At 49.6% G+C, this 23480-nt stretch overlaps 1 protein-coding gene across 8 annotated transcripts in view; it reads left to right on the plus strand.

Moving 5' to 3' along the window:
* The window catches only part of LOC308580360 (uncharacterized protein), a 40106-nt gene that overhangs the window by 14261 nt on the left and 2365 nt on the right, over positions 1–23480 (plus strand). For 3 of the 8 annotated variants that reach the window (XM_081181791.1, XM_081181789.1, XM_081181790.1), the window contains exons 5-11: positions 529–959; positions 3846–3954; positions 11581–11691; positions 15318–15440; positions 16543–18726; positions 20291–20352; positions 22906–22984. In XM_081181791.1, coding sequence (XP_081037917.1) covers positions 529–959; positions 3846–3954; positions 11581–11691; positions 15318–15440; positions 16543–18726; positions 20291–20352; positions 22906–22950 — 3065 coding nt within the window. In that variant the 3' untranslated portion in view covers positions 22951–22984. The remainder of the gene's footprint in view (positions 1–528; positions 960–3845; positions 3955–11580; positions 11692–15317; positions 15441–16542; positions 18727–20290; positions 20353–22905; positions 22985–23480) is intronic. The other 5 variants (XM_081181792.1, XM_081181795.1, XM_081181794.1 and 2 more) reach the window with 5 other exon arrangements.

Genomic DNA, 23480 nt, shown 5'->3' on the forward strand with positions numbered 1-23480 from the left:
CAATTTAAACAATTTATTTAACTGGAACAGTAACATTATAGCATATGTATCCATGTTTGTTAACTGATGTGGTTAAACAATAAAAAAAAAAAAAAACTAAGACTGAGTTTTAGCACACATGAAAAACTTACCACAAATCCTTATTTCCTGATGAATAGCCTTTGGACTATAATGTAACTTAAACAGAAATCTATTTTTAGAAAGATTTTTCCTCCAAAAGCATTTTATTTTAAAAATCTGATTATTATTTTTTAAATCAAATCAAATATATTTGATTTTTTTAAAAAAAAGCATTGATTTTTACCCACCCTGCCTGAAATCTTTGACAGCTGCTGCCAGTCAGTGTAGACAGTATAGAACTATATAGGCCAATGGTCTGGCCTTGTGCAAGGCAGCTTCCTTTGTGTCATGGATGGTCATGACAGAGGACTGAAAAGATGGATAAAGTGTGGCTTTTGCTCTAGTATGGAAAACTGTCCTCATGATCAATTTTTATGTGGCATGCCCTTCCCCCCCTTTCCCCTCCAGCCTCTTCCGCCTTGGATCTCCGGGTGGCGTCGATCCGGGAGAAAAGCAGCGGCGCAGACTCGGAGGCGAGGAAAAGCCCTCGGCTCCTCCAGGCAAGGATCAGGAGAGAATGCCGGGAGAGGTCGGGGCCAAACGTCCCAGAGGAGCCCATCGACAACTCGGAGGCCCAACGCCAGCACTTCCGCCAGTTCCGCTACGAGGAGGTCAAAGGGCCCCGAGAGCTTTGCAACCGGCTCTGGGACCTTTGCCACCAATGGCTGAAGCCCGGGAAGCACACCAAACTGCAGATGTTGGAGCTGGTGATCCTGGAGCAGTTCCTGGCCATCCTGCCCCGGGAGATGCAGGATTACGTCAAGGAAGAGGGACCCATGGATTGTGACCATGCCGTGACGCTGGCGGAGGATTTCCTACAGAGTCAGCAAGAGGCAGAGGTGAGCCCCTCTTATCCCAGCTGGTGATTCCAGTGGGCTTTGCTCTGATCCTCTGGTCCCCGGTTGAGCCTTCAATGTGGCAGTTCCTCCTCGCCCCCATATCATTTTTATTAAGTATCCAAAAATATTTCAACGCGTTTCTCAACATAAACATTTTTTAAAAAAACATGCTAAGTTTCTTCTTTACTTCCCACCTCTCCTTTTCTGATTTTTTTTCTTCTTGTCCTTTTTATGAGCTGTTTATAGCACACATACAGTGGTACCTTGGGTTACATACGCTTCAGGACTACTAACCCAGAAATAGTGCTTCAGATTAAGAACTTTGCTTCAGGATGAGAACAGAAATTGTGCTCCGGCGGCACAGCGGGAGGCCCCATTAGCTGAAGTGGTGCTTCAGGTTAAGAACAGTTTCAGGTTAAGTACGGACCTCCGGAATGAGTTAAGTACTTAACCCGAGGTACCACTGTATGTTTATTGTTTAAACCCCGCTACCGTTAAATGTTTCCACTGCTTATGCTTCAAATCCTGCCAGTGACTTCATATATGGGTGATAATTTGATAGATTGTCCATCAGTGGTCGGGATGCAGGTGGCGCTGTGGGTAAAACCACAGAGCCTAGGCTTTGCCGATCAGAAGGTCAGCGGTTCGAATCCCCGCAACGGGGTGAGCTCCCATTGCTCGGTCCCTGCTCCTGCCAACCTAGCAGTTCGAAAGCACCTCAAAGTGCAAGTGGATAAATAGGTACCACTCCAGCGGGAAGGTAAACAGCGTTTCCGTGCGCTGCTCTGGTTTGCCAGAAGCGGCTTAGTCATGCTGGCCACATGATCCGGAAGCTGTACGCCAGCTCTCTCGGCCAATAAAGCGAGATGAGCGCCGCAACCTCAGAGTCGGTCATGACTGGACCTAATGGTCAGGGGTCCCTATACCTTTACCTTTACCATCAGTGGTCTCCATTCTTCCTTAAACACTTCTGTCCTCTTAATTTGGCACTTACCTTCGCCATTTCTTCAGTGTGGCAGTTCTTGCCCTGAGGAACTCCACGCCACTAGAGACTAGGCAGGAATCACCCCTACTTACGTCAGCAACTGGCCTTGATGCCTGTGCTGTACCTCCACAGTCAGGGACGCGGACTTAGAAAAAATATTGGGGGGGCCCGGGAAAGCTCATGAATAATAAATAAGCTCATGAATATGCAAATAAAGTGGCTCCGGCCCTAAATAGGGCAAGCCACGCCCCCCCAGCCAGCCGATTGGCTGGCTGGGAGGTGTGGCCAGTCGGGATTCCCCTGTTCTCGCGGGATTTCCGGCAGTGCCTTGGCCGGGGCTCTCCGATTAGGGCGCGCGGCTGGCTGGCTGGCGAAGGAGCAGGCTGGGAGGAGGCGGGGGACGGCGGCGGCGCTCTGCTGGAAGGGCGCCCGCCCGAGATTATTGGGGGGGCTGAGCCCCCCCAAAAAAAATTTTTTTGAGGGGGCTCGAGCCCCCTCAAGCCCCATGGAGTCGGCGCCTATGTCCACAGTTAAGAGGCAGTAACACATTTGAGGGCCAGTTGTTGTTGTTCTTGTTGTTAATAATCCCAAGGAAGGAGAGATTAATCCCAACCTCCTGAGGGAGACTATTCCCCTGTCAAACAGCTCTTACGGTCAGAAAGCTTTTCCTGATATTTTGTCAGAATCTCTTTTCTTGTAACTGGAAGCCATTGGTTCGAATCCTACCCTCCAGAGCAGGACAAAAAATAAAAAATAAAAATAGCATGTTCCCTCTTCCATGTGACAGCCCTTGAGATATGGCTACCCTATCTCAGTCTCCTCTTTTCCATGCTGAATGTACCCAGCTCTGAGTGGCCTAAGTCCTACTCAGAGTAGACCCTGTTGAAATCAATGGCCCTAACTCAGTCACATTAACTTCAGTGGGTCTACACTGAGTACGGCTAGCATTGGAGACAACCTTGGTTGGAGCTGCCCTCTCATACCTCCCTCCTTGATCTCAGGGTTGTGGGTTTGAATCCCGCATTGGGCGAAAGATTCCTCGGGGTCATCTATGACTTTTTTAAAAAAATAATTTTTATTGAATGATTTTATGTTACAAAAAACAATACAGCCATACTACCACTAAATATAATTAAGAAAAAAAATACATACATCGATATTTAGTTTGTTAATTGTTATTTACCGTCTTATTTCCTCCCAAACATTGCATACAACAACAGACATATGTGCAGACACCCACACACCCACACCCGCACAGAAAATGATGATAATGAAAGTAAATATTTTCCCCCCTTTTATCTTCCAAAATCTTTTCTTCAACTTTGACTTCCTGTCAAGTCCCTTTGCATATGTTTTATCTTACATTTGAATGTACACAAAACAATAAACCTTTCTGTATAATTTTTCTAATACATTCTGAAAACATAATAAATCCTTAATTGTTATCCACCTCCTTTTAGTTCTCCCACCAGATGTCAAAGAGAACAACAACTACCAGCCTTTTAGAAGACATCTGAAGGCAGCCCTGTTTCGGGAAGCTTTTAATGTTTGATGTATTATAGTATTTTAATATTCTTTTGGAAGCCGCCCAGAGTGGCTGGGGAAGCCCAGCCAGATGGGCGGGGTATAAATAATAAATTATTATTATTATTATTATATTTATCACTTGAATGCTAGCACAGAGTCAAAACTATTATTATATTTTTGAACATATCTTCTATAACCATCCCATTTTTCTGCAAATTTTTGCTTTGAGTTTCCTCTGAGTTTACTAGTCAATTGAGCCGTCTCCACCAATTCCTGTACTTTGATTTGCTAATCTGTTATATTTATATATCTATGACTCTATGATCCATTTGCTATCTCTCTCTCTCTCTCTCTCTCTCTGTGCCCTGTTTCAGGAGGGGGTGACTGATTTGTCCAAAGCAAAGAAGACTCCCTCGCAAGCTCGGCGTACGCCACAAGCCAAAAGAATTGTCAAGAAGGAGGACGGGGATGCTGCCACACTGGGTAAGAGTTTCTTGTGTCTCTGTCATGGGGGAGTATACAGGTCCTGGGACAAGATTAACCCCTGGCTCTTCTCGCACCAGGCCGAAACTTTTGAGAACTTGCTTTCTCAATCTGCTAGTCCTCTGTGAGGGAAGCACTTGTCTCTAGCCTCCCTTTATTGACACGCTCCCATATGCAGACGGCATTTGAGATGTCTTAATTATTATTATTAATTTATTATTTATACCCCGCTGTCAGGGCTGCCACTCAGTCCCAGCTCACATAGGACCACGTTAGCCAGCGTTCAGGTTAAAAGAGTCTTTATTGGATTACAGCTTCCATTTCCAAACTGCAATATGCAGCCCTACTTCTTCTAGGTCAGACCGGCGAAGACCCGTCTGAGTCTCCGCCTCTAGCACACCAGCTTAATACCCTAGCCTTGCTCCACCTCCTGCGCCTTTCCCTCCGTCTCTGGGTCCTTCTGCCCCCCGGGGTCTCCTTTTTCCTACTCTCTTCTGACGCGGACCCCCCTGACCCTTCCGCCTCCTTGCGGCGGGCTTTGGGACCTGGTTCACTCTCTGGGCTGCTTACTGCGCCAGCTTCCGCTACATTTGAACTTGGCGCGCGCGCCCAACTCTCAACCTTCCTCTTGATCGTTTCGTCGCTCCCCGAGGTGGGCGTGACTACTCCTGACTCATGCCCTCCCTCCTTCTGAAAGCCTCCGGAACCCGATATCTGGTCCCCTTTCTCCCCGCTGTTCCCGTCTGGGTACGTGGGTCCCGATCTCCAACTGCTGCTCTCTGATTCCTCTCTGGACCCTTCTTCCTGGGGTGTCCCCCTGCTTTCCCCCCTTGCTCTGACTGCTGGCGCTCCCTTCTGGGAATCCTCGGACTCACTGGATAAGCTCGGCGATCTCGGTTCGTCATCCCCACTCATCTTTCCTTCGTATTCCTCCCCCTCGCTCTCTGTCTCCTCCCTTCTCTGCGTCTCTGCTTCTGAACCCCTGACATCCATCCCCCCCTCGAAGCCCCCTCTTCCCCCCTCCCCACTTTCAAGGGTGGTTGCAGGGTGCTCCATCATCACAGGAGTGAATGCCGGATACAGTTCGCTCCTCGTTGCTGGCCGCCAACTGAAGACCTCCGAGTCTTCCTCCTCGCGTTCGTCAACGGTGAGCTGCTCCGCCTCCATTTCAGTGCCGCCGTGCTCGAAACAGAGATCCTCCCCGCACACGTCCATGTCAGTCTCTGCGTCGGTCGCTTGACCTGGCATCTCCAGCCACCTCCGGCGCCACTGCTCCTCTGGCCGATCGTCCCACCAATACGAGGTGTCGGACGCCGAACCCTCCGGTGACCCCTCTGGGGAATGTGTGCGCTGTGCGGGCTCCCCGTCCGAGTCAAAGCCATGGAACGTGCTGGAGGAAAGTGTGGGCGTGAACAACCAGTCGTCGAAGAAGCCTGCTGGCATGGGTCTGTGTGGGAAAAGGGCATGAAACTCGTCCTTGAGCAGGGGTTCCTCCAAAGCGTAGTCTGGCACCCAGCTATTAGCACTAGCCCGGGTGCCCTCCCTGGCTAGGAGGTATTCCACTCCGTCTTCCCCCCATCTGGAGTCCAAAATCTCCGTGACTTCGTTGATGGGGTCCTGCTGTGGCAATCTTCCCGCCTCCGACCGCTCCTGAGACGGACTCGGTGCTGTTCCTGGTTCCTGGAACCTGTGAGGTGTCCTGTAGGGAGTGAGCACCGACCTGTGGAACACCGGATGCATCCTGGAACCCTCCGGGAGCACCAGCCTGAAAGCTACTGGGTTGATCTGCGCTTCGACTTGGTATGGACCGAGTTGCTTGTGCCCCAACTTCTTTTTGGCTAACGATCTGGTCGGCACTGCGTGGGCTGCCAACCAGACCCAGTCTCCCACTCGGATCTCTTCGCCAACCCGCCTGTGCTTGTCCGCTTGCACCTTGTATGCGTGCTTCGCTAGCTCCAGCTGCCGTCGGAGTTGATCGTGGACCTCCTGCAACTCAGACGCGAAAGCGTCCGCCGTCTGCGGTTCCCCTTCCCCCACTCTGTCCAGTCCCGGGAAGGTTCTGGGATTCCTCCCATTGTTGGCGAAGAACGGTGTCACCCCTGTGGACACGTGCTTCGTGTTGTTGTAGGCGAACTCGGCGAGCGGCAGGTAATCCACCCACGTCGCAGGCTGTTGATTGGCATAGCATCTCAGGTACTGCTGCATGATGGCATTGACCCTCTCCGCTTGCCCGTTGGTCTGCGGGTGTCTCGCTGATGTCAGGTTGATTTTGACGTTCAGGAAGCCCATCAGCTTCTGCCAGAAATTCGAGATGAACTGGCGACCGCGGTCGGACAGTATAGACCGCGGCAGCCCGTGCACTTTGAACACGTGATCTATGAACAGTTTGGCTGTTTGTTCTGCCGTGGCCACCTTCGCACACGGTATGAAGTGTGCCATCTTGGTGAACAAGTCCACCACCACTAGTACAGCCGTCTTGCCTCTCGAGCTGGGTAGATCCGTGACAAAGTCCAGGGCCACCCTCTCCCACGGTTCAAACGGCGTTTGCAGCGGTTCGAGCAGTCCCGCCGGTGGTTTGTGCACCGGCTTGGCCCTCTGGCAGGTGTCGCACCTCGCGACGTAGTCCGCGACTTCCCCTCTCAGTCTGGGCCACCAAAAGTCCCTTGCGACTAATTCCACCGTTTTTTCCGTGCCAAAGTGCCCGGCCGTGGGTGCGTCGTGCAACTGCTGCAGTACCTTGGCGCGAAGTTCATCTCCAGGCACGTAGATGGCCCCTTTACGTAAGAGCAAGCCGTCCCGTATCTGGAACTCGTCGCTCTTCGCCGTGCCCTTGTGCACCTCGGCCATCTTCGCCTGCGCGAAGGAGTCGTCCTGCAACGCCCGCCGCACCGCCTCCAGGTCTACTGTGGCTGAAGCGCACGCCCACGCTGTTGGCGCGAAGATGTGCATGGCTGCCGCTGGCGTCGCCTCTTCGAGGTATTGCGGCTTTCGGGACAGTGCATCCGCCATGATGTTGGTGTCGCCTGGGACGTACTCTATTCGGAAATCGAAGTCAGCAAAGAACTCCGCCCAACGTATCTGCCTCTGGTTCAGGAACTTCGCCGTGCGCCAGTGCTCCAGATTCTTGTGGTCCGTGCAGACCTGCACCGTGTGCTTGGCGCCGATCAGGAAGTGCCTCCATGCTTTGAATGCTGCATGAATGGCAAGCAACTCCCTGTCCCAGATGGTGTAGTTCTGCTCCGACTTGCTGAGCTTTCTGGAGTAGAACGCTCCCGGTCTCCAGACCCCCTGTGGGTCCCTCTGCAGCAGGACAGCTCCCACTGCTCTATCGGACGCGTCTGTCTCTACCCGCATGGGTCTGCTGGGGTCGATATGCAGCAGTTGCTCTTCCGACGCGAAGAGACGCTTGAGTGCCTGAAAGGACTGCTCTGCCTGCTCCGTCCAGATGAATTTCTTTTTCTTGGAGCTTAGCGTGTCCGTAATAGCCGCCGTCTGCATCGCGAACCCTTTGATAAACTTGCGATAGAAGTTGGCGAAGCCGACAAACCGCTGGACCTCCTTCCGGTTGCGCGGGCTCTTCCAATCCAACACCGCTCGCACCTTGGCGCTGTCCATGGCTAGCCCCTTGTCCGACAACTTGTAACCCAAGAAATCCACCTCCGTCGTGTCGAACTGGCACTTCTCCAGTTTGGCGTACAGTCTATGCTGCTGCAACCTCTCCAGCACCTCCCGAACGTCTTGGTCATGCGCTTGCTGCGACTCGGAGAATATCAGGATGTCATCCAGAAAGCAGACGCACTTCTTGTAGAGGAGTCCCGCCAACACATGATGCATGAAAGCTTGAAAACAGTGAGAACCGTTTTGCAATCCAAACGGCATCACTCTGTACTCGTAGGTGCCCAGAGGCGTGAACATGGCTGTCTTCCACTCATCGCCCTCCCTCATGCGGATGAGATTGTACGCCCCTCGCAGGTCCAACTTGGTAAACACGCGTCCCTTGCGCACCGTCGCCAGTAGGTCGTCAATCCTGGGCATGGGGAAATCAGAGGGCTTGGTCATCTTGTTCAAGAGGCGAAAATCCACCACCAGCCTCTTTTGGGGCGTGTCCTTCTTCTTCACAAAGAAAACAGGACTGCCCCCTACTGCCCTGGACTCCCGGATGAAACCGCGCTCCAAATTGTGATCTATGAACTGTTTGAGTTCCTGTAGTTCATCCTCAGACATGGAATACAGCCTCCCCTTCGGTAGCGTCGCCCCTGGTAGGAGGTCAATCTTGCAGTCATATTGCCTGTGCGGTGGTAACTTGTCTGCCTCCTTCTCGCAGAAGACCTCCAGAAAGTCTGCGTATTTGTGGGGGACTGCTTGCAACGTTCCCAACTGCAGTTGTGATTCCTCCTCCTCTCCCTCCTGTCCGGGCAGGATGCAGTGTTCTGCGCAGTAAGAGGAGCCGAAGATCAGCTGTCGCTGGTACCAAGCCAGTGTCGGACTGTGCCTGTCCAGCCAACTCATGCCCAACACAATGGGTGTGTCCGACAGTCGTGTGACGTTAAAACTGATGACTTCCCTGTGGTTGCCAAGGCGCATCACCATTGGCGGCGTTTGCTTCACCACCTGCCCCCCCAGCAACTCTCTGCCATCCACTGTGACGACTTGCAGGGGCAGAGTGGCCGGCAATAGCTGTATAGCGTGCTGCTCCACAAAATCCTGTGCTATAAAGTCTGCGTTGCTTCCAGAATCCACAGAAAGCGGGACTTCGATAGTGACGCCATCGGGCAGCTGGAGAGATGCTGTGAGTTGCACTACTGGTTTGGGTGGGAGGGGGTCTGTGGGTTGCAAGATCACTGGGGACTGCTTCAGTGATGCGTCTGGCTGGGCCCCAGTGCCTCTGTCTCCAGCCAGACATCGTCGTTTCCCTGCTGGGGTTCGCTGTGTTGCGTGGCCGCTTTCACCGTTGCGGAGGCTGCAGTGTGCTTGGAGCTCCTCTGGGGACACTCTTTCGCCAAGTGTTGAGAGCTGTCGCATATATAACACTTCCTGGTCCCTCTAGGAGGTTTAGTCTTGACTGCCGCCGGTGCAGGGGCTCTGGTAGCTGACTGAGCCCTGGCTCCTCCCACCTCCATAGGTTCCACTCCCCCTCCTGGCGGAGGTGTAGATTGCGCACGCGTAGCGTCCCTGGGAACGAAAGAGAAACTTCTCGCTGCTTCGCGCCCTCCACGTCCTTCGTCTCTGCACCACGGACGTTCTTCCAGCCTCACCCCCACAGTCAGCGCCCTTTGGACCACCTCCTGCGTGCTCCGGGGCCTCTCCCCCCTCGCAATTTCGTCTTTAACAGCACTGCTTAATCCCTCCCAGAAGAGGTCTCTGACTGGGGGCGAATCCCGGTCCCATTCCAAGGCACTGACCAGCGCAAAAAAGCGGGCGTGATACTGGCGTACGCTCGCCCTCCCTTGTTTCAGTCCATGAATCTCCCGTCGGGCAAGATCCACGTCAATGGTAGATAAAAAGCACGCATCCATCGCTTTGATAAAGGCATCTGCATTCTGAAGCGCCGGATCTTTATCCCTCCACAAATTGCGTAGCCACGCTTTAGCATCCCCATGCAAATGGGATAGTATAAACCCCACTTTCTCTTCCTCATCCCTAAAGTCTTTCGCCAGCAGTTGCAGTGCGCACATTACGTCTGCTCGAAAATTGGGGTACTGTTGTAAATTCCCATCGAAGTGAGCCACAAGCCCTCCTGCTCTCCGTGCCAACCCAACCCCCTCCGGTCTGGGTCCTGGCTGCCCATGCTTAACCAATGCTTCAAACCTGGCGTGGAGATCTCTGTAGGCGGCTGCCGCATCCTCCTCCCTTTTCTTGGATGCCTGTACCTCCGCGTTCAATTGGGTCACTGCCTGTTGCAGCGCTGAAATTTTCTCTGCTTCCGTCATCTCTGCCAACCGTTGTGAGCTCGCTCCCAAACACCAATTTCCTCCTCTCGCTGCTTCTGCCTCCGCTGCGAGGTATCAGGTGTCCGAAGCTGCTAAGAGACGGGTCTTACTGTCAGGGCTGCCACTCAGTCCCAGCTCACATAGGACCACGTTAGCCAGCGTTCAGGTTAAAAGAGTCTTTATTGGATTACAGCTTCCATTTCCAAACTGCAATATGCAGCCCTACTTCTTCTAGGTCAGACCGGCGAAGACCCGTCTGAGTCTCCGCCTCTAGCACACCAGCTTAATACCCTAGCCTTGCTCCACCTCCTGCGCCTTTCCCTCCGTCTCTGGGTCCTTCTGCCCCCCGGGGTCTCCTTTTTCCTACTCTCTTCTGACGCGGACCCCCCTGACCCTTCCGCCTCCTTGCGGCGGGCTTTGGGACCTGGTTCACTCTCTGGGCTGCTTACTGCGCCAGCTTCCGCTACATTTGAACTTGGCGCGCGCGCCCAACTCTCAACCTTCCTCTTGATCGTTTCGTCGCTCCCCGAGGTGGGCGTGACTACTCCTGACTCATGCCCTCCCTCCTTCTGAAAGCCTCCGGAACCCGATATCTGGTCCCCTTTCTCCCCGCTGTTCCCGTCTGGGTACGTGGGTCCCGATCTCCAACTGCTGCTCTCTGATTCCTCTCTGGACCCTTCTTCCTGGGGTGTCCCCCTGCTTTCCCCCCTTGCTCTGACTGCTGGCGCTCCCTTCTGGGAATCCTCGGACTCACTGGATAAGCTCGGCGATCTCGGTTCGTCATCCCCACTCATCTTTCCTTCGTATTCCTCCCCCTCGCTCTCTGTCTCCTCCCTTCTCTGCGTCTCTGCTTCTGAACCCCTGACACCCGCCAATCTGGCTGAGTTTCCCCAGCCACTCTGGGCGGCTCCCAATCGAGTGTTAAAAACAATACAGCATTAAATGCTCTGTTGGCAGGCACAAAGAGATCCTGCCTTTCAATAATAATAATAATAATAATTAATAATAATTTTATTTATACCTCGCCCTCCCCAGCCAAGACTTGGTTCAGAGCAGCTAACACCAGGTATAAAAAACAATTGATTGAAATACAACTTAAAAAACAAGATTAAAATACAACATTAAAATGCAGCCTCATTTCAGTAGAAACGCAAATCAAAAACTTTTTTGGGGATGAAAACGTCAAGTCTTCACCAAGGCATAATAATAATAATAAAATAATAATATAATGGAGGGCCACAGATTGTTAAAAAAAACTATCTATCTATCTATCTATAAACCTATCCATCTCTTTAGAACAATGAAAATATAATTTTAATTTGTATTTATAGCCTGCTTTTCATCAAATGGTCTCAGATGAGTTACAGAAATACAGCAATCAAAATAACTACAATATATAATTGGAATACTTGCCTTTGACTTTCAGGTGTCTCTCGATAGCCTATGTAGTTGTTTATAATTTTCTCGAGTGGCTATTCGCCTTAGCGGTTGTTCTGTTAGGGATGCCATATGTCCAGAATAATAATTATTATTATCATTATCGTTCTTTTATTATTTGTACCCCGCCCAACGTATATAAAAAGCATAATAAAAGGTCGCAAGTTAAATCGCCTGCTTCCTTGCTTTCTGGGAGAGGGGACAGGCTTGTTCATTCTAGAATTAATTCCATTTATTTCCCTTTCTCTCTCTCCTCTAGAAGACGTGACTGTGAGCGATGGCCGGGCAGAGGGCATTTCGGAGGAGGTCTTTGTGCCCGAAGAAGTCGTATCTCAGGAGGAAGTCTCCACTGTGGTTGAGGCTGCTGAAAGTGGGTCCCCATTATGGATATTCGGGGTAGTTCCAGGGGGTCCCCGTATCGCCAGCCACGCCTCTGTTGGAGACAGTGTCGTATAGTGGTTAGAGCAGAGGGGAGGGGGGGCAACCTTTCTCAACTGTGGGTCCCCAGATGTTGCTGAACTACAACTCCCATCACCCCTAGCTAGCAAGACCAGAGCTCAGGGATGATGGGAATTGTAGTCCAACAACATCTGGGGACCCACAGGTTGAGAACTGCTGGAGGGGGGGGGAAATCTGTGGACTCCAACTCCCATCATCCCCGGTCGCTGGCCATACCTGCAGGGGCTGATGGGATTTGTAGTCTGGGTGACTTTCTGGGGGGGGGGGCAATGGTTTTCCATCTGCCTGGCCTAACCCTCAGGTTGCAGGGAAAAAACAAATGTGTTTCATTTGAGCTTGCTGGAAGGAAGCTGAACTAAAAATGTCGCCGTAATGTAAAAGCAGGTGGCCGTTTACCTGGGAGTAAGCCTCATTAAACTCAGTGGGGCTTACCTCTGAGGAGACATATATATAGGTTTCCGCAGCTAGCGAACTCGCTTCCCTGCATCAAGGCATAGAAGGCTTGGATACAGTGTTCATATATATTTTTATTTTTAAAAAAGAATCCTGTCACAGGATTATTTGGGGGATGGGATTCGCAATGTCATTAGGCCTAAAAAATAAGACACTTTTCTGCTCGGTCGAAGCCTGTCAGGATTCAGAAAGGGACCGGGCGAAAAGCTCTTAAGTTATTATGGTTTTATTGCTGCAGAACACAGTGATAAAGCGGTGTAGAAATGATTGTATAAATAAATAAAATTAACAAGCCGGCCTTGGGTTGGAATTTGGCTTCCTTTTGCCTCCTCCCTTTATTTAACAAAATTAATAGATCGCTTAAGCCGCTGCACCTCGAAGCGGTTTACACGAAATATAAAATATATGTTAAAATTGCCGGTAAAACCAGATGTTGAAAAATGGGCTAGCCTCAAAAATTTTAAAATATAGTTTTAAAATATAGGGTTGTAGCTAACTAAATTCTACACTGAGTAGATCCATTGACAGCAATTAATTTTAGTCATTAACTTCATTGGGTCTGCTCTTGAGTAGGGCTAGTTTTGGATGCCATCTTTTTGTCTAACTTTCCCTGACCCATAAGATCAGACCCTATTATATCAGATTTCCTGTTTTTACTTGTTTCTGATTTGTAATGCTGTTTATCTCTTTTTTTGTTTGGTTTTGGTTTTGTATACTGCTTAGGGTTTTGTTTTGTTTTTTTAAAAGTGGTTTCAAAAAGCTTTTACATAAAAAAGTAAATAACTTTGAGTAACAAATGAGGGGCATAGCTTGTGGGCCAACAAAGCGAAGCGTAACTCTTCTTGGCACAAGGGAATATGTTATAGTTATGTAAAAGTCTAGCAGGAACCGAAAACGAGCAGCCAATAGGGGAAAAAAGAAAATTGGGAAAAAAATCAAAGATAAAATGCTGAAATATTTTGAGTTTTCGAAATGTAATTTGGAAATGTACGTAATATTGAGCAGCTCATAAGGGTGGGAAAGGAAACATCAAGATGGCGGGGTGGGATGTCACTATTAAATTTGTATTAAATTTGAATTCATGTGATCCTAAATTCATCAGGTAGCCGTGTTGGTCTGCCATAGTCAAAATAAAAAAATTCCTTCCTGTAGCACCTTAAAGACCAACTAAGTTAGTTCTTGGTATAAGCTTTCGTGTGCATGCACACTTCTTCAGATACACTGAAACAGAAGTTGCCAGATCCTTCTATATAGTGAGAAGGTGGGGAGGGGTATTACTCAGGAGGGTGGTGGGAATGGGAGATTTGGCAGGTAGCTGAGATGAGCCTGTTGCCTTTTCCTGTAAGACCTATTACAGTCGTCAACAGGCTCATCTCAGCTATCTGCCAATCTCCCATTCCCACCACCCTTCTGAGTAATACCCCTCCCCACCTTCTCACTATATAGAAGGGTCTGGCAACTTCTCTTTCAGTGTATCTGAAGAAGTGTGCATGCACACGAAAGCTTATACCAAGAACTAACTTAGTTGGTCTTTAAGGTGCTACAGGAAGGAATTTTTTTATTTTGACTAAATTCATCAAACGTTTTAAAAAACAGTAAAAAGGGGGGGGGAGAATGAGGGGCACAGCACATGATCAACAGTTCCTTGAGAATTCCCCCTTAGCAGGATTGCAACAGCACTTGTGCTAACAGCTCCATAAGACGCACCTATTTTTTAGAGGGGGAATGCAAGGGGGGGGGAATTATTTAAAGGGAGCTCTGAGCAGAGACTGTATGCATCCCAGGCTCTGCTCAGCGCTCCCTTTCACAAGCCGCATGGAGCGTGTGTGCGGCGTTTGCAGGCTTTTCCCTGAGGAGGGAGAAGGGCAGTCCATCTTTTTTTTAAAATATAAAATTTTTATTGGTTTTTCACAGTTTTTATAGACACAAACAATACACAATACAAACAAACAAACAAACACACAAACGAACATATATAATTTCATATCCTTTTTTCTTAAACCTTACTTCACCGACTTCCCCATACCTCCCCTTTCTACATCCCAATTTCCAAACTTGTTTCAGCAAATCCTAGCCCTTGGTTTTATCAACTTTTTCCCTTATTCTTTTCTTTTATTTAATCTTTTACAGCTGTAATCCCCTTTTAAAACCTCAACATTTTAGCATTCATTAATTTTGCAATGTTTTTTAAGATAGATTTTAAATTTCTTCCAATCTTCATCCGCCGTCTCTTTCCCCTGGTCACGGATTCTGCCGGTCATTTCAGCCAGTCCCATGTAGTCTGAGAAGGGCAGTCCATCACTGACAGGTTGCCCTTCTCCCTCCTCGGGGAAAAGCCCCCAAGAGCCACACACACGCTCCTCGCGGCTCTTTAAAGGGAGCGTGGCTCTTGGGGGCTTTTCCGGGAGGTGGGGGAAGCGCAGCGACCCCTCTCGCTGTTCTGGCTTCTGGGATAGCTGCGCAGCCTGCATTCGCTCCATAAGACGCACACACATTTCCCCTTACTTTTTAGGGGGGGAAAGGTGCGTCTTATAGAGTGAAAAATACGGTATTATGGAGACAATGGAGTTATATAAAACATAAGATGCAGTAGAAAAGGTTTAATAATAGGACCCATGGAGGAGAGATGGGAAGTCCAGAGATTTGGAGGAATCTGTAAATGTGGGTGTGTATGGTATTGCATTGCTATAATTTTATACTTATAAAACAAACAAACAAAATTTATTTAAAAATAAAATCCCCGTTTCAAAATGCCGCCCCTTCAAAATACCCCTGCCGGCTCCCCAGATTTCCCTGGGCAAAGTGAACGAATGCATGCTCTCTTGAAAGCAATAATTTATTAGCATGCTTCCCTGTTCAGACAGCCTCCACAGCAGCGCATGTGGTAAGAGATTGAAAGCAGGCCCTGGTTCAGATCCGAACCCAGCGGTGACTAGAGTTTGCCAAGTAACTTTGGGCCAGCGACTATTTCTTGGTGTCCCCTTGAGTTCCTTGGGAGGGGAGAGGGGGAAGTTGATGCATAAATTCAAGCTGCAAACAAACTGAGGCTCCGTTTCTCTCGTGTATCTTTGGGGTTTTTTCTAGCAGGCGCCGTGATGGGGAGCCAAGGCGAGGAGGCGAAGCCCTGCGAAGAATTGCCAGGCGGAGGCGAGGACAAAGACGGGGAAGAGAACAGAGCGATGGAGAAAGAGACTCAAACAGTGGCAGGTAGTTGAATAGAAATGAGTGGCAGTAGCCAAGGTTGGTTTTTGGGCTTGCTGCCCATGGTTTGTTTGAGGGGAAACGTTAGGCCAAACCATGACTTAGCTCCTGGCAACGCAGCAACCGGAGGACTGGAGGAGGAGCAAAGTGTCCTACTTTCCCTGTGCTGCGCATTCCCCTTTTAAGTCACAGTTAAGCTTAACTATGGCTTAGTGCAGGTGTGGAGAACGTTTTGGCGTTCTAGATATTGCTGAACCACTGTTCCCACCCGCATGGTCAATGGAACACCTTATTTATTTTGTCAAACTTCAGTGCATTTTGGGAAATGGGAGAGGGGACTTATTCTTTGAGGGGGCCCCTGCTTTGAAGACCTACATTGGATCCCAGTAAGTTTCCGAGCACAATTCCACCTAAACATTAGGAAGAACTTCCTGACAGTAAGAGCTGTTTGACAGTGGAATTTGCTGCCAAGGAGTGTGGTGGAGTCTCCTTCTTTGGAGGTCTTTAAGCAGAGGCTTGACAACCATATGTCAGGAGTGCTCTGATGGTGTTTCCTGCTTGGCAGGGGGTTGGACTCGATGGCCCTTGTGGTCTCTTCCAACTCTATGATTCTATGAATTCAAAGTGTTGGTGCTTATCTTAAAAGCCCTAAACGGCCTTGGCTCAGTTTGCCCAAAGGAGCGTCTCCACGCCTATCGCTCAGCCCGGACACTGAGGTCCAGTTCCGAGGGCCTTCTGGTGGTTCTCTCACTGCGAGAAGTGAGGTTACAGGGAACCAGGCAGAGGGCCTTCTCGGTAGTGGCGCCCGCCCTGTGGAATGCCCTCCCGTCAGATATCAAGGGAATGAACAACTCTCTGACTTTTAGAAGACATCTAAAGGCAGCCCTATTTAGGGAAGTTTTTAATGTTTGATGTTTTATTGTGTTTTTTAATATTCTGTTGGGAGCTGCCCAGAGCGGCTGGGGAAACCCATCCAGATGGGCGGGGTATAAATAATAAATTATTATTGTTAAAATTATTATTATTTATTGCCATGTTGCTATCGATGGGAACATGTGCTTGTCATTCTTACATCCCATCTTCTTTGTAATTCTTTCATTTAATCCAGCAGGAAGTGACCAAGTACAGAAGAAAGAAGATGAAAGCTGTCAGGCAGAAGGACCTGGGCAGGCAGGCAGTGGTGTGACGTCACTGGAAGACTGTGAATGCGATGGTTTGCAGGGTCTGAACCTCACTGTTCATGAGAGGTCTCATATGGCGGAGAAGCCTTTTGGCTGCTCCAAGTGTGGGAAAAGCTTCAGCCGCAAATCACTCCTTCTCGAACACCGAAGATCTCACCCAGGAGACACGCGATACGGATGTTCCGTTTGTGAAAAAAGGTTCAACAAGCGAGCACGCCTCATTGCACATGAGAGATCTCATACAGGAGACAAACCCTATCAGTGCTCCGACTGTGGGAAGTCCTTCGGTCAGGAAGCATCCCTTGCTACGCACCAGAGGACCCATACTGGGGAGAAACCGTACGAGTGCCTCGAGTGTGGGAAAAGTTACCCGTGGAAAACATCCCTTGCCGTACACCAGAAAATCCATGCGGGAGAGACCTACACCTGCCCCGTCTGTGAGAAAAGCTTCAACCAGAAATCGTTGCTTAGGATACACAAGAGAATCCACACGGCCGAGAAGCTGTACAAGTGCTCAGATTGCGACCAGAGCTTCACCCTTGAAAAATACCTGAATGCGCACAGGGTGAGGGCTCACACCCGAGAGAGGCCGCACGCATGCGCCCATTGCGACAAAACCTTCATCTTCAAATATTCCCTCATCGAACATCAGAGAATGCACACAGACGAGAGGCCCTTCAAATGCTCAGACTGTGGCAAGCGCTACAACGGGAAAGCAGCTCTCGTCGTACACCAGAATACGCACGCGGGAGAGAAACCCTATCTTTGCCAAGACTGTGGTAAGAGCTTCAAAACCAAATGTGCCTTGACCGGACACGAGAAGCGCCACAGAGGAGAGAAGCCCCACAAATGCTCACACTGCGACAAAAGCTTCTACTGGAAGCATCGCCTTATCTTACACGAGAGAATCCACACAGGAGAAAGGCCCTACCAGTGCCCCGAGTGCGGGAAGAGCTTCCGGTACAGAAACAACTTGACGAAGCACAAGAGGAACACGCACGAGACGATTCGCACGGGGGACAGGACCTACCAGTGCTCGATCTGCGGCAAAAGCTTCCGATGGCGGCGGAGTTTCATTTTGCACGAGAGAGCCCACACGGGGGAGAAGCCCTACAAGTGCCCCGAATGCGGGAAGAGCTTCATGAGCAGAGTGTCCCTCATCGTTCACAAGAGGATCCACACAGGGGAGAGGCCTTACCAGTGCCCCGAGTGTGGGAAGAAGTTCATTAAAAAACAGGCCCTCAGTAAACACAAGACAGTCCACACAGGGGAGAGGAGATACCTGTGTACCGTCTGCGGACGGAGGTTCTCTAACAAAGGCAACCTGATCAGGCACATGAAAATCCACACCGGCGAGAAACCGTACGTCTGCCCCATATGTGGGAAAAGTTTCATTCAGAAGGTGTGCCTGATTGAACACGAGCCGACCCACAGCAAAGAGAAGCCCTACGTCTGCACGGAGTGCGGGAAAAGGTTCAAGCGGAAAAGGGGGTACTTGTTGCATGTGAGAATGCACAGAGGGGAGGTGCCCCGCGAAAGCCCCAAGAAAAGCCTCAACGGCGGGGAAGCTGTCAGTGCGAGCCCCAAGCCCCCCGCCAAAGAGAAGTCCCACCCCTGTTTGGACTGCGGGAAGAGCTTCCACTCCGAATGCCACCTTATTATGCACCAGAGGACGCACACAGGAGAGAAGCCGTACCAGTGCACCGAGTGCGGGAAGCGCTTCAGCCAGCAGTCGTCCCTCAACACGCACCAGAGAGTCCACACGGGGGAGAAGCCGTCGCTCTGCACCGAGTGCGGGAAGCGCTTCCACAACAAGAGCAACCTGGCGCGGCACCAGCGGATCCACACGGGGGAGAAGCCCTTTGCCTGCCCCGAGTGCGGGAAAACCTTCAACCAGAAAGCCTCCCTGGAGGCGCACAAGGCCACCCACAGCAAAGAGAGCCCCTTCTCGTGCGCCGACTGTGGGAAGAGGTTCAAGCTGAAGGTCTCCCTCCTGGTGCACCAGAGGACGCACACCGGGGAGAAACCCTACGAGTGCCTGCAGTGCGGGAAAAGGTATATCAGGTGCTCGCAGCTGAGGAGGCACGAAAGGACACACATCATGCAGACAGGTGAGAAGGGGCAGGAGGAGCTGGTTGCCGCGATTGTCGTTGTTAATTAAATTTGCATACTGCCCTTCACCCGTAGATCTCAGGGCAGTTCACAAAATTACAATATGAAAAACACAAAACAAATAATACAGTGGTACCTTGGGTTAAGTATTTAATTCGTTCCGGAGGTCCGTTCTTAACCTGAAACTGTTCTTAACCTGAAGCACCACTTTAGCTAACGGGGCCTGCCGCCGCGCAATTTCTGTTCTCATCCTGAAGCAAAGTTCTTAACCCGAGGTACTATTTCTGGGGTTAGCAGAGTCTGTAACCTGAAGCGTCTGTAACCTGAAGCGTCTGTAACCCAAGGTACCACTGTAAAAATAGGAACAAAAACAAACCAATAACCTCCCCCCCCTTGACAATGTATTTTTAAAAGGGCATCGGATGTCAATCAGCCAAAGGCCTGGTTGAAGAGCTAACATTTTCGCAAATAAGCTGTCATAGTATCATAGAATCGTAGAATTGCAATGCAGAAATCAATAAAAGTGGAGGTAGAGTATTGGGCTAGGAGCTATGAGACCAGAATTCAAATACTGCGTTGGCCCCAAAGCTCACTGTGTGACCTTGGGCCAGTCATTGTCTGTTATCCTAACTTACCTCACAGGGTTGTTCTGAAGTGGGGATGAAGAACCCTGTATGCCAGTTTCATCTCGTTTGTTTATTATTTTCATTTCATAGCATTTATATATTGCTTGATAACGAAGAATCTCAAAGTGGTGGTTATTGTTGTTGTCAGTAATGCCAATAATAAAAATAATAATATTAAAGAAATAAACCCGTAACAATAATATGAAATGAATCAACCTGAACACACTGGATAGGTGAAATGTCTGACTGAAGAAGTTGGTCTCTCTTTCCCTCTTCACTGTTTATGTCATGGCCTCATGGACCACCTGAAATCCCCGCAGTGGGAAGTGGAGGCTGGACTGTTCACCCCGATTCAGGGATTGTCAGCCTCTGCTTACTTCATCCTGTACTTCTGCCTTGATCAGCCTTTTTCAACCTGTGGGTTCTCAGATGTTGTTGAACTACAACTCCCAGCACCCCTAGCTAGCAAGGCCAGAGCTCAGGGATGATGGGAGTTGTAGTCCAACTACATCTACCCACAGGTTGAGAAAGGCTGGCCTAGATCAGTGTTTTTCAACCTTTTTGGGGCAAAGGCACACTTGTTTCATGAAAAAAACACGAGGCACACCACCACTGTGTGCGGAGAGGGAGATGTCAGAGCCCCGCTGCTCTCTATGGGGAATCGGATGAGAGCGGACCACCTGTCCGCTCTCATCCGATCGCATCTGATCTGATCCCCACCCAGGACGGATGGAAAATAGGGTGGACACAGTCCGGCGCCCGCCTAGTGGGCGAAAATGTGACATTTTTTAAAAAAATCTTTCGAATTTTTCAATTTTTCCCACGGCACACCAGGCAACATCTCGCGGCACACTAGTGTGCCGCGGAACAGTGGTTGAAAAACACTGGCCTAGATGATCGTGTTTTGACACAAGCCAAACCTCTTTGTCCATTTCAGAGTTGGTTGCTGAACCTGTTGAAGTTACAGAATTTCCTGTGGAAGCAATAAGCACTGCTGTGGTAAGAAATGAATTGTTGTTGTTTTTTCAGTCGCTAGAGAAACTTTAAATATGCTGTCTTCTTTCTCTCTATGGTGAAGTCCCACCAAGCTTTGCGGCATGAAGGGATGTGTCTGTGGATACAGTTCCTCTGCCAGCTTCAGCTTGACTGCCATTATTACTTTTATTTAATAATAATAATCTTTTTATTATTTATACCCCGCCCACCTAGCTAGGTTGCCCCAGCCACTCTAGGCAGTTTCCAATACATGCATACCTGGTTGTCGAACGCCTTGGTACTCGGACGGTTTGGCTCCTGAACACTGCAAACCTGGAAGTGACTGTTCCGGTTTGCAAATGTTTTTTGGAAGCTGAACATCCGACGCGGCTTCCGATTGGCTGCAGGAAGCTCCTTGGTTTTTGAACAGTTTCAGGAGTCAAACAGTCTCCCGGAATGGATTAAGTTTGACAACCAAGGTACCAGTGTGGTGTAGTGGTTAAGAGCGGTAGTCTCGTAATCTGGGGAACTGGGTTCGCGTCTCCGCTCCTCCACATGCAGCTGCTGGGTGACCTTGGGCCAGTCACACTTCTTTGAAGTCTCTCAGCCCCACTCACCTCACAGAGTGTTTGTTGTGGGGGAGGAAGGGAAAGGAGAATATTAGCCGCTTTGAGATTCCTGAAGGGGAGTGAAAGGCGGGATATCAAATCCAAACTCTTCTTCTTCTTCTACCACTGTACATATAAAAACACATATACAGTGGTGCCCCGCAAGACGGAAAACCCGCTAGACGAAAGGGTTTTCTGTTTTGGAGGCGCTTCGCAAAACGAATTTCCCTATGGGCTTCCTTCGCAAGACGAAAGCCCATAGGGAAATCTCCGGGACAGCGGGGAAGCGCAGCGCGTCTTCCCCACTGTCCTCGGACCTCCTCCGAAGGCTGGCGGTGGGGCGGAGAGCCCTTCTCCCCGCGCCAGCCTTCGGATGGCTGTCCTGAAGACTTGCGGTGGGAGGAGGGTTTTCCTTCCCACCGCCAACATTCAGAATGCTGTTCTGAATGTTGGCGGTGGGGAGGAAAAACCCTCCTCCCACCGCAAGCCCCGGGAACAGAGGAGAAGCGCTGCGCCCCTTCCCCTCTGTTCCCGTACCTGTCCTGAAGGCTTGCGGTGGGGAGAAAAGCCCTTCTCCGCACCGCCAGCCTGGCAAGCGGTTTCCATAGGAACGCATTGATTGATTTTCAATGCATTCCTATGGGAAACCGTGCTTCGCAAGACGAAAAACTTGCAAGAAGAAAAAACTTGCGGAACGAATTAATTTCGTCTTGCAAGGCACCACTGTAGTGAAATCAATGTACAAAAACTTTACAGGTGTTGTTTATTACTAGGAACTGGAGCACAGTTAACATTTGCTTTTCATTTTGAAGTAAAACCCGCACTACCAGCTACTCTGCAGTGTAAACACACCACTGATTTTACCATAAAGTGTGCATCACCCTGAAAAGGGTAAAGGAAAAACACAAAAAAAGGCCTACGGTATGAAGACGTGACACAAAAGGAAAAAGCGATGGGGTGGGAGGAAGAAACCACAAGCTCAAGCACCAATTCTCAGGGGTTGCAGTTTATTATCAGGAACAATTTTGGGTCCCACCTGGTAGTTAATTGTAATTGTGATGCTACAAGGGGCATTTAGTGCTGCAGTCCTATGTATTTTTGGAGCAAATCCCATAGATAATAATAATATAATAATAAATTTTATTTATATCCCGCCCTCCCCAGCCGAAGCCGGGCTCAGGGCAGCTAACAACAATAAAACAGTACAACAGTACAACACAACACTCTAAAATCATTCATTATAAAAATAATTCAAAACAAACCACTGGCAACCATTGGGCCAGAGCTCCGTGAAGATTGCCGAAGGAGGGAGTCAGGCTGTGCCCTGGCCAAAGGCCTGGTGGAACAGCTCTGTCTTGCAGGTCCTGCAGAAAGATGTCAAGTCCCGCAGGGCCCTAGTCTCTTGTGACAGAGCATTCCACCAGATTGGAGCCGCAGCCGAGAAGGCCCTGGCTCTAGTTGAGGCCAGCCTAACCTCTCTGTGGCCTGGGACCTTCAAGATGTTTTTATTTGAGGACCGTAAGTTCCTCTGTGGGGCATACCAGGAGAGGCGGTCCCGTAGGTACGAGGGTCCTAGGCCGTATAGGGCTTTAAAGGTTAAAACCAGCACCTTAAACCTGATCCTGTACTCCACTGGGAGCCAGTGCAGCTGGTATAGCACCGGGTGAATGTGATTGGGCATTGGGACTCGCTTCTGAGTAGACATATATTGGTTCACAGGGAAGTTCATGCCTGCCTTGTGCTCTCTTGGACATAAAAAATCTCTTTCCAGGCATCTTGCCACTTTCCCCTCCCACCCTGTGTGAGGAAAGCTGCTTTTGCAGTGCAGATGCACACATTTGAGGCGGCAATCTGTTACATAGGCTAGGCCTGCTTGTGTCAAGATGGATGGAATGTAGTTCCATTCTTTGAAAACAGGACGAGCCTGACTGGGAGATGGTAGCCTTCTTCATTCTCATTTTCATTCCAGATAAGTGTGGATGGTGATTTATTTTTTGTGCAAACTACCGCATAGATTTAGACTGGCTACACGGGGGACCGGAGGTGAGGTAAGACCACTATTCTATCAAAAGCCACCATCATTCTGTGACTCCAGATCTTTCCTTTTGTATAACTAATACCTGAGATGAAATTATATTTTTAAAGATTTGGAACAGTTAGTTGTTGTTGAGTAGATAATCCCTAAATATATTCCTGGCTTGTCTGTTACCGATGGGGTATCCATGGGGGTTTAGTCAGATTAGTCCAGTGTTCTTCATTCTCGGGTCACTAGATGTTCTTGGACTACATCTCCCATCATGCCCAGCTAGCTTGGCTGTCTGATCTCTTAGCCTCCCCCTTGATCTATGAGATCCTCTGATGGGGCTTCCCCACAGTGCTAAGATTCATTTGACCTTCACTGGGGACTGAGCTTCCATCGCCCTGTGGAACTCCCTTCAGGAAGAGGTTCAGCAAGAACCGTCCCTCCCTTTTTTTCAGAGGTCTTTTGAAAACGATATTGTTTACACAGGCCATTGCAGTATAAATTCTGCCTTTTTAACCAAT

Source organism: Podarcis bocagei (genome assembly GCF_964188305.1).
Source record: "Podarcis bocagei genome assembly, chromosome: 2".
Classification (NCBI taxonomy): domain Eukaryota; kingdom Metazoa; phylum Chordata; class Lepidosauria; order Squamata; family Lacertidae; genus Podarcis; species Podarcis bocagei.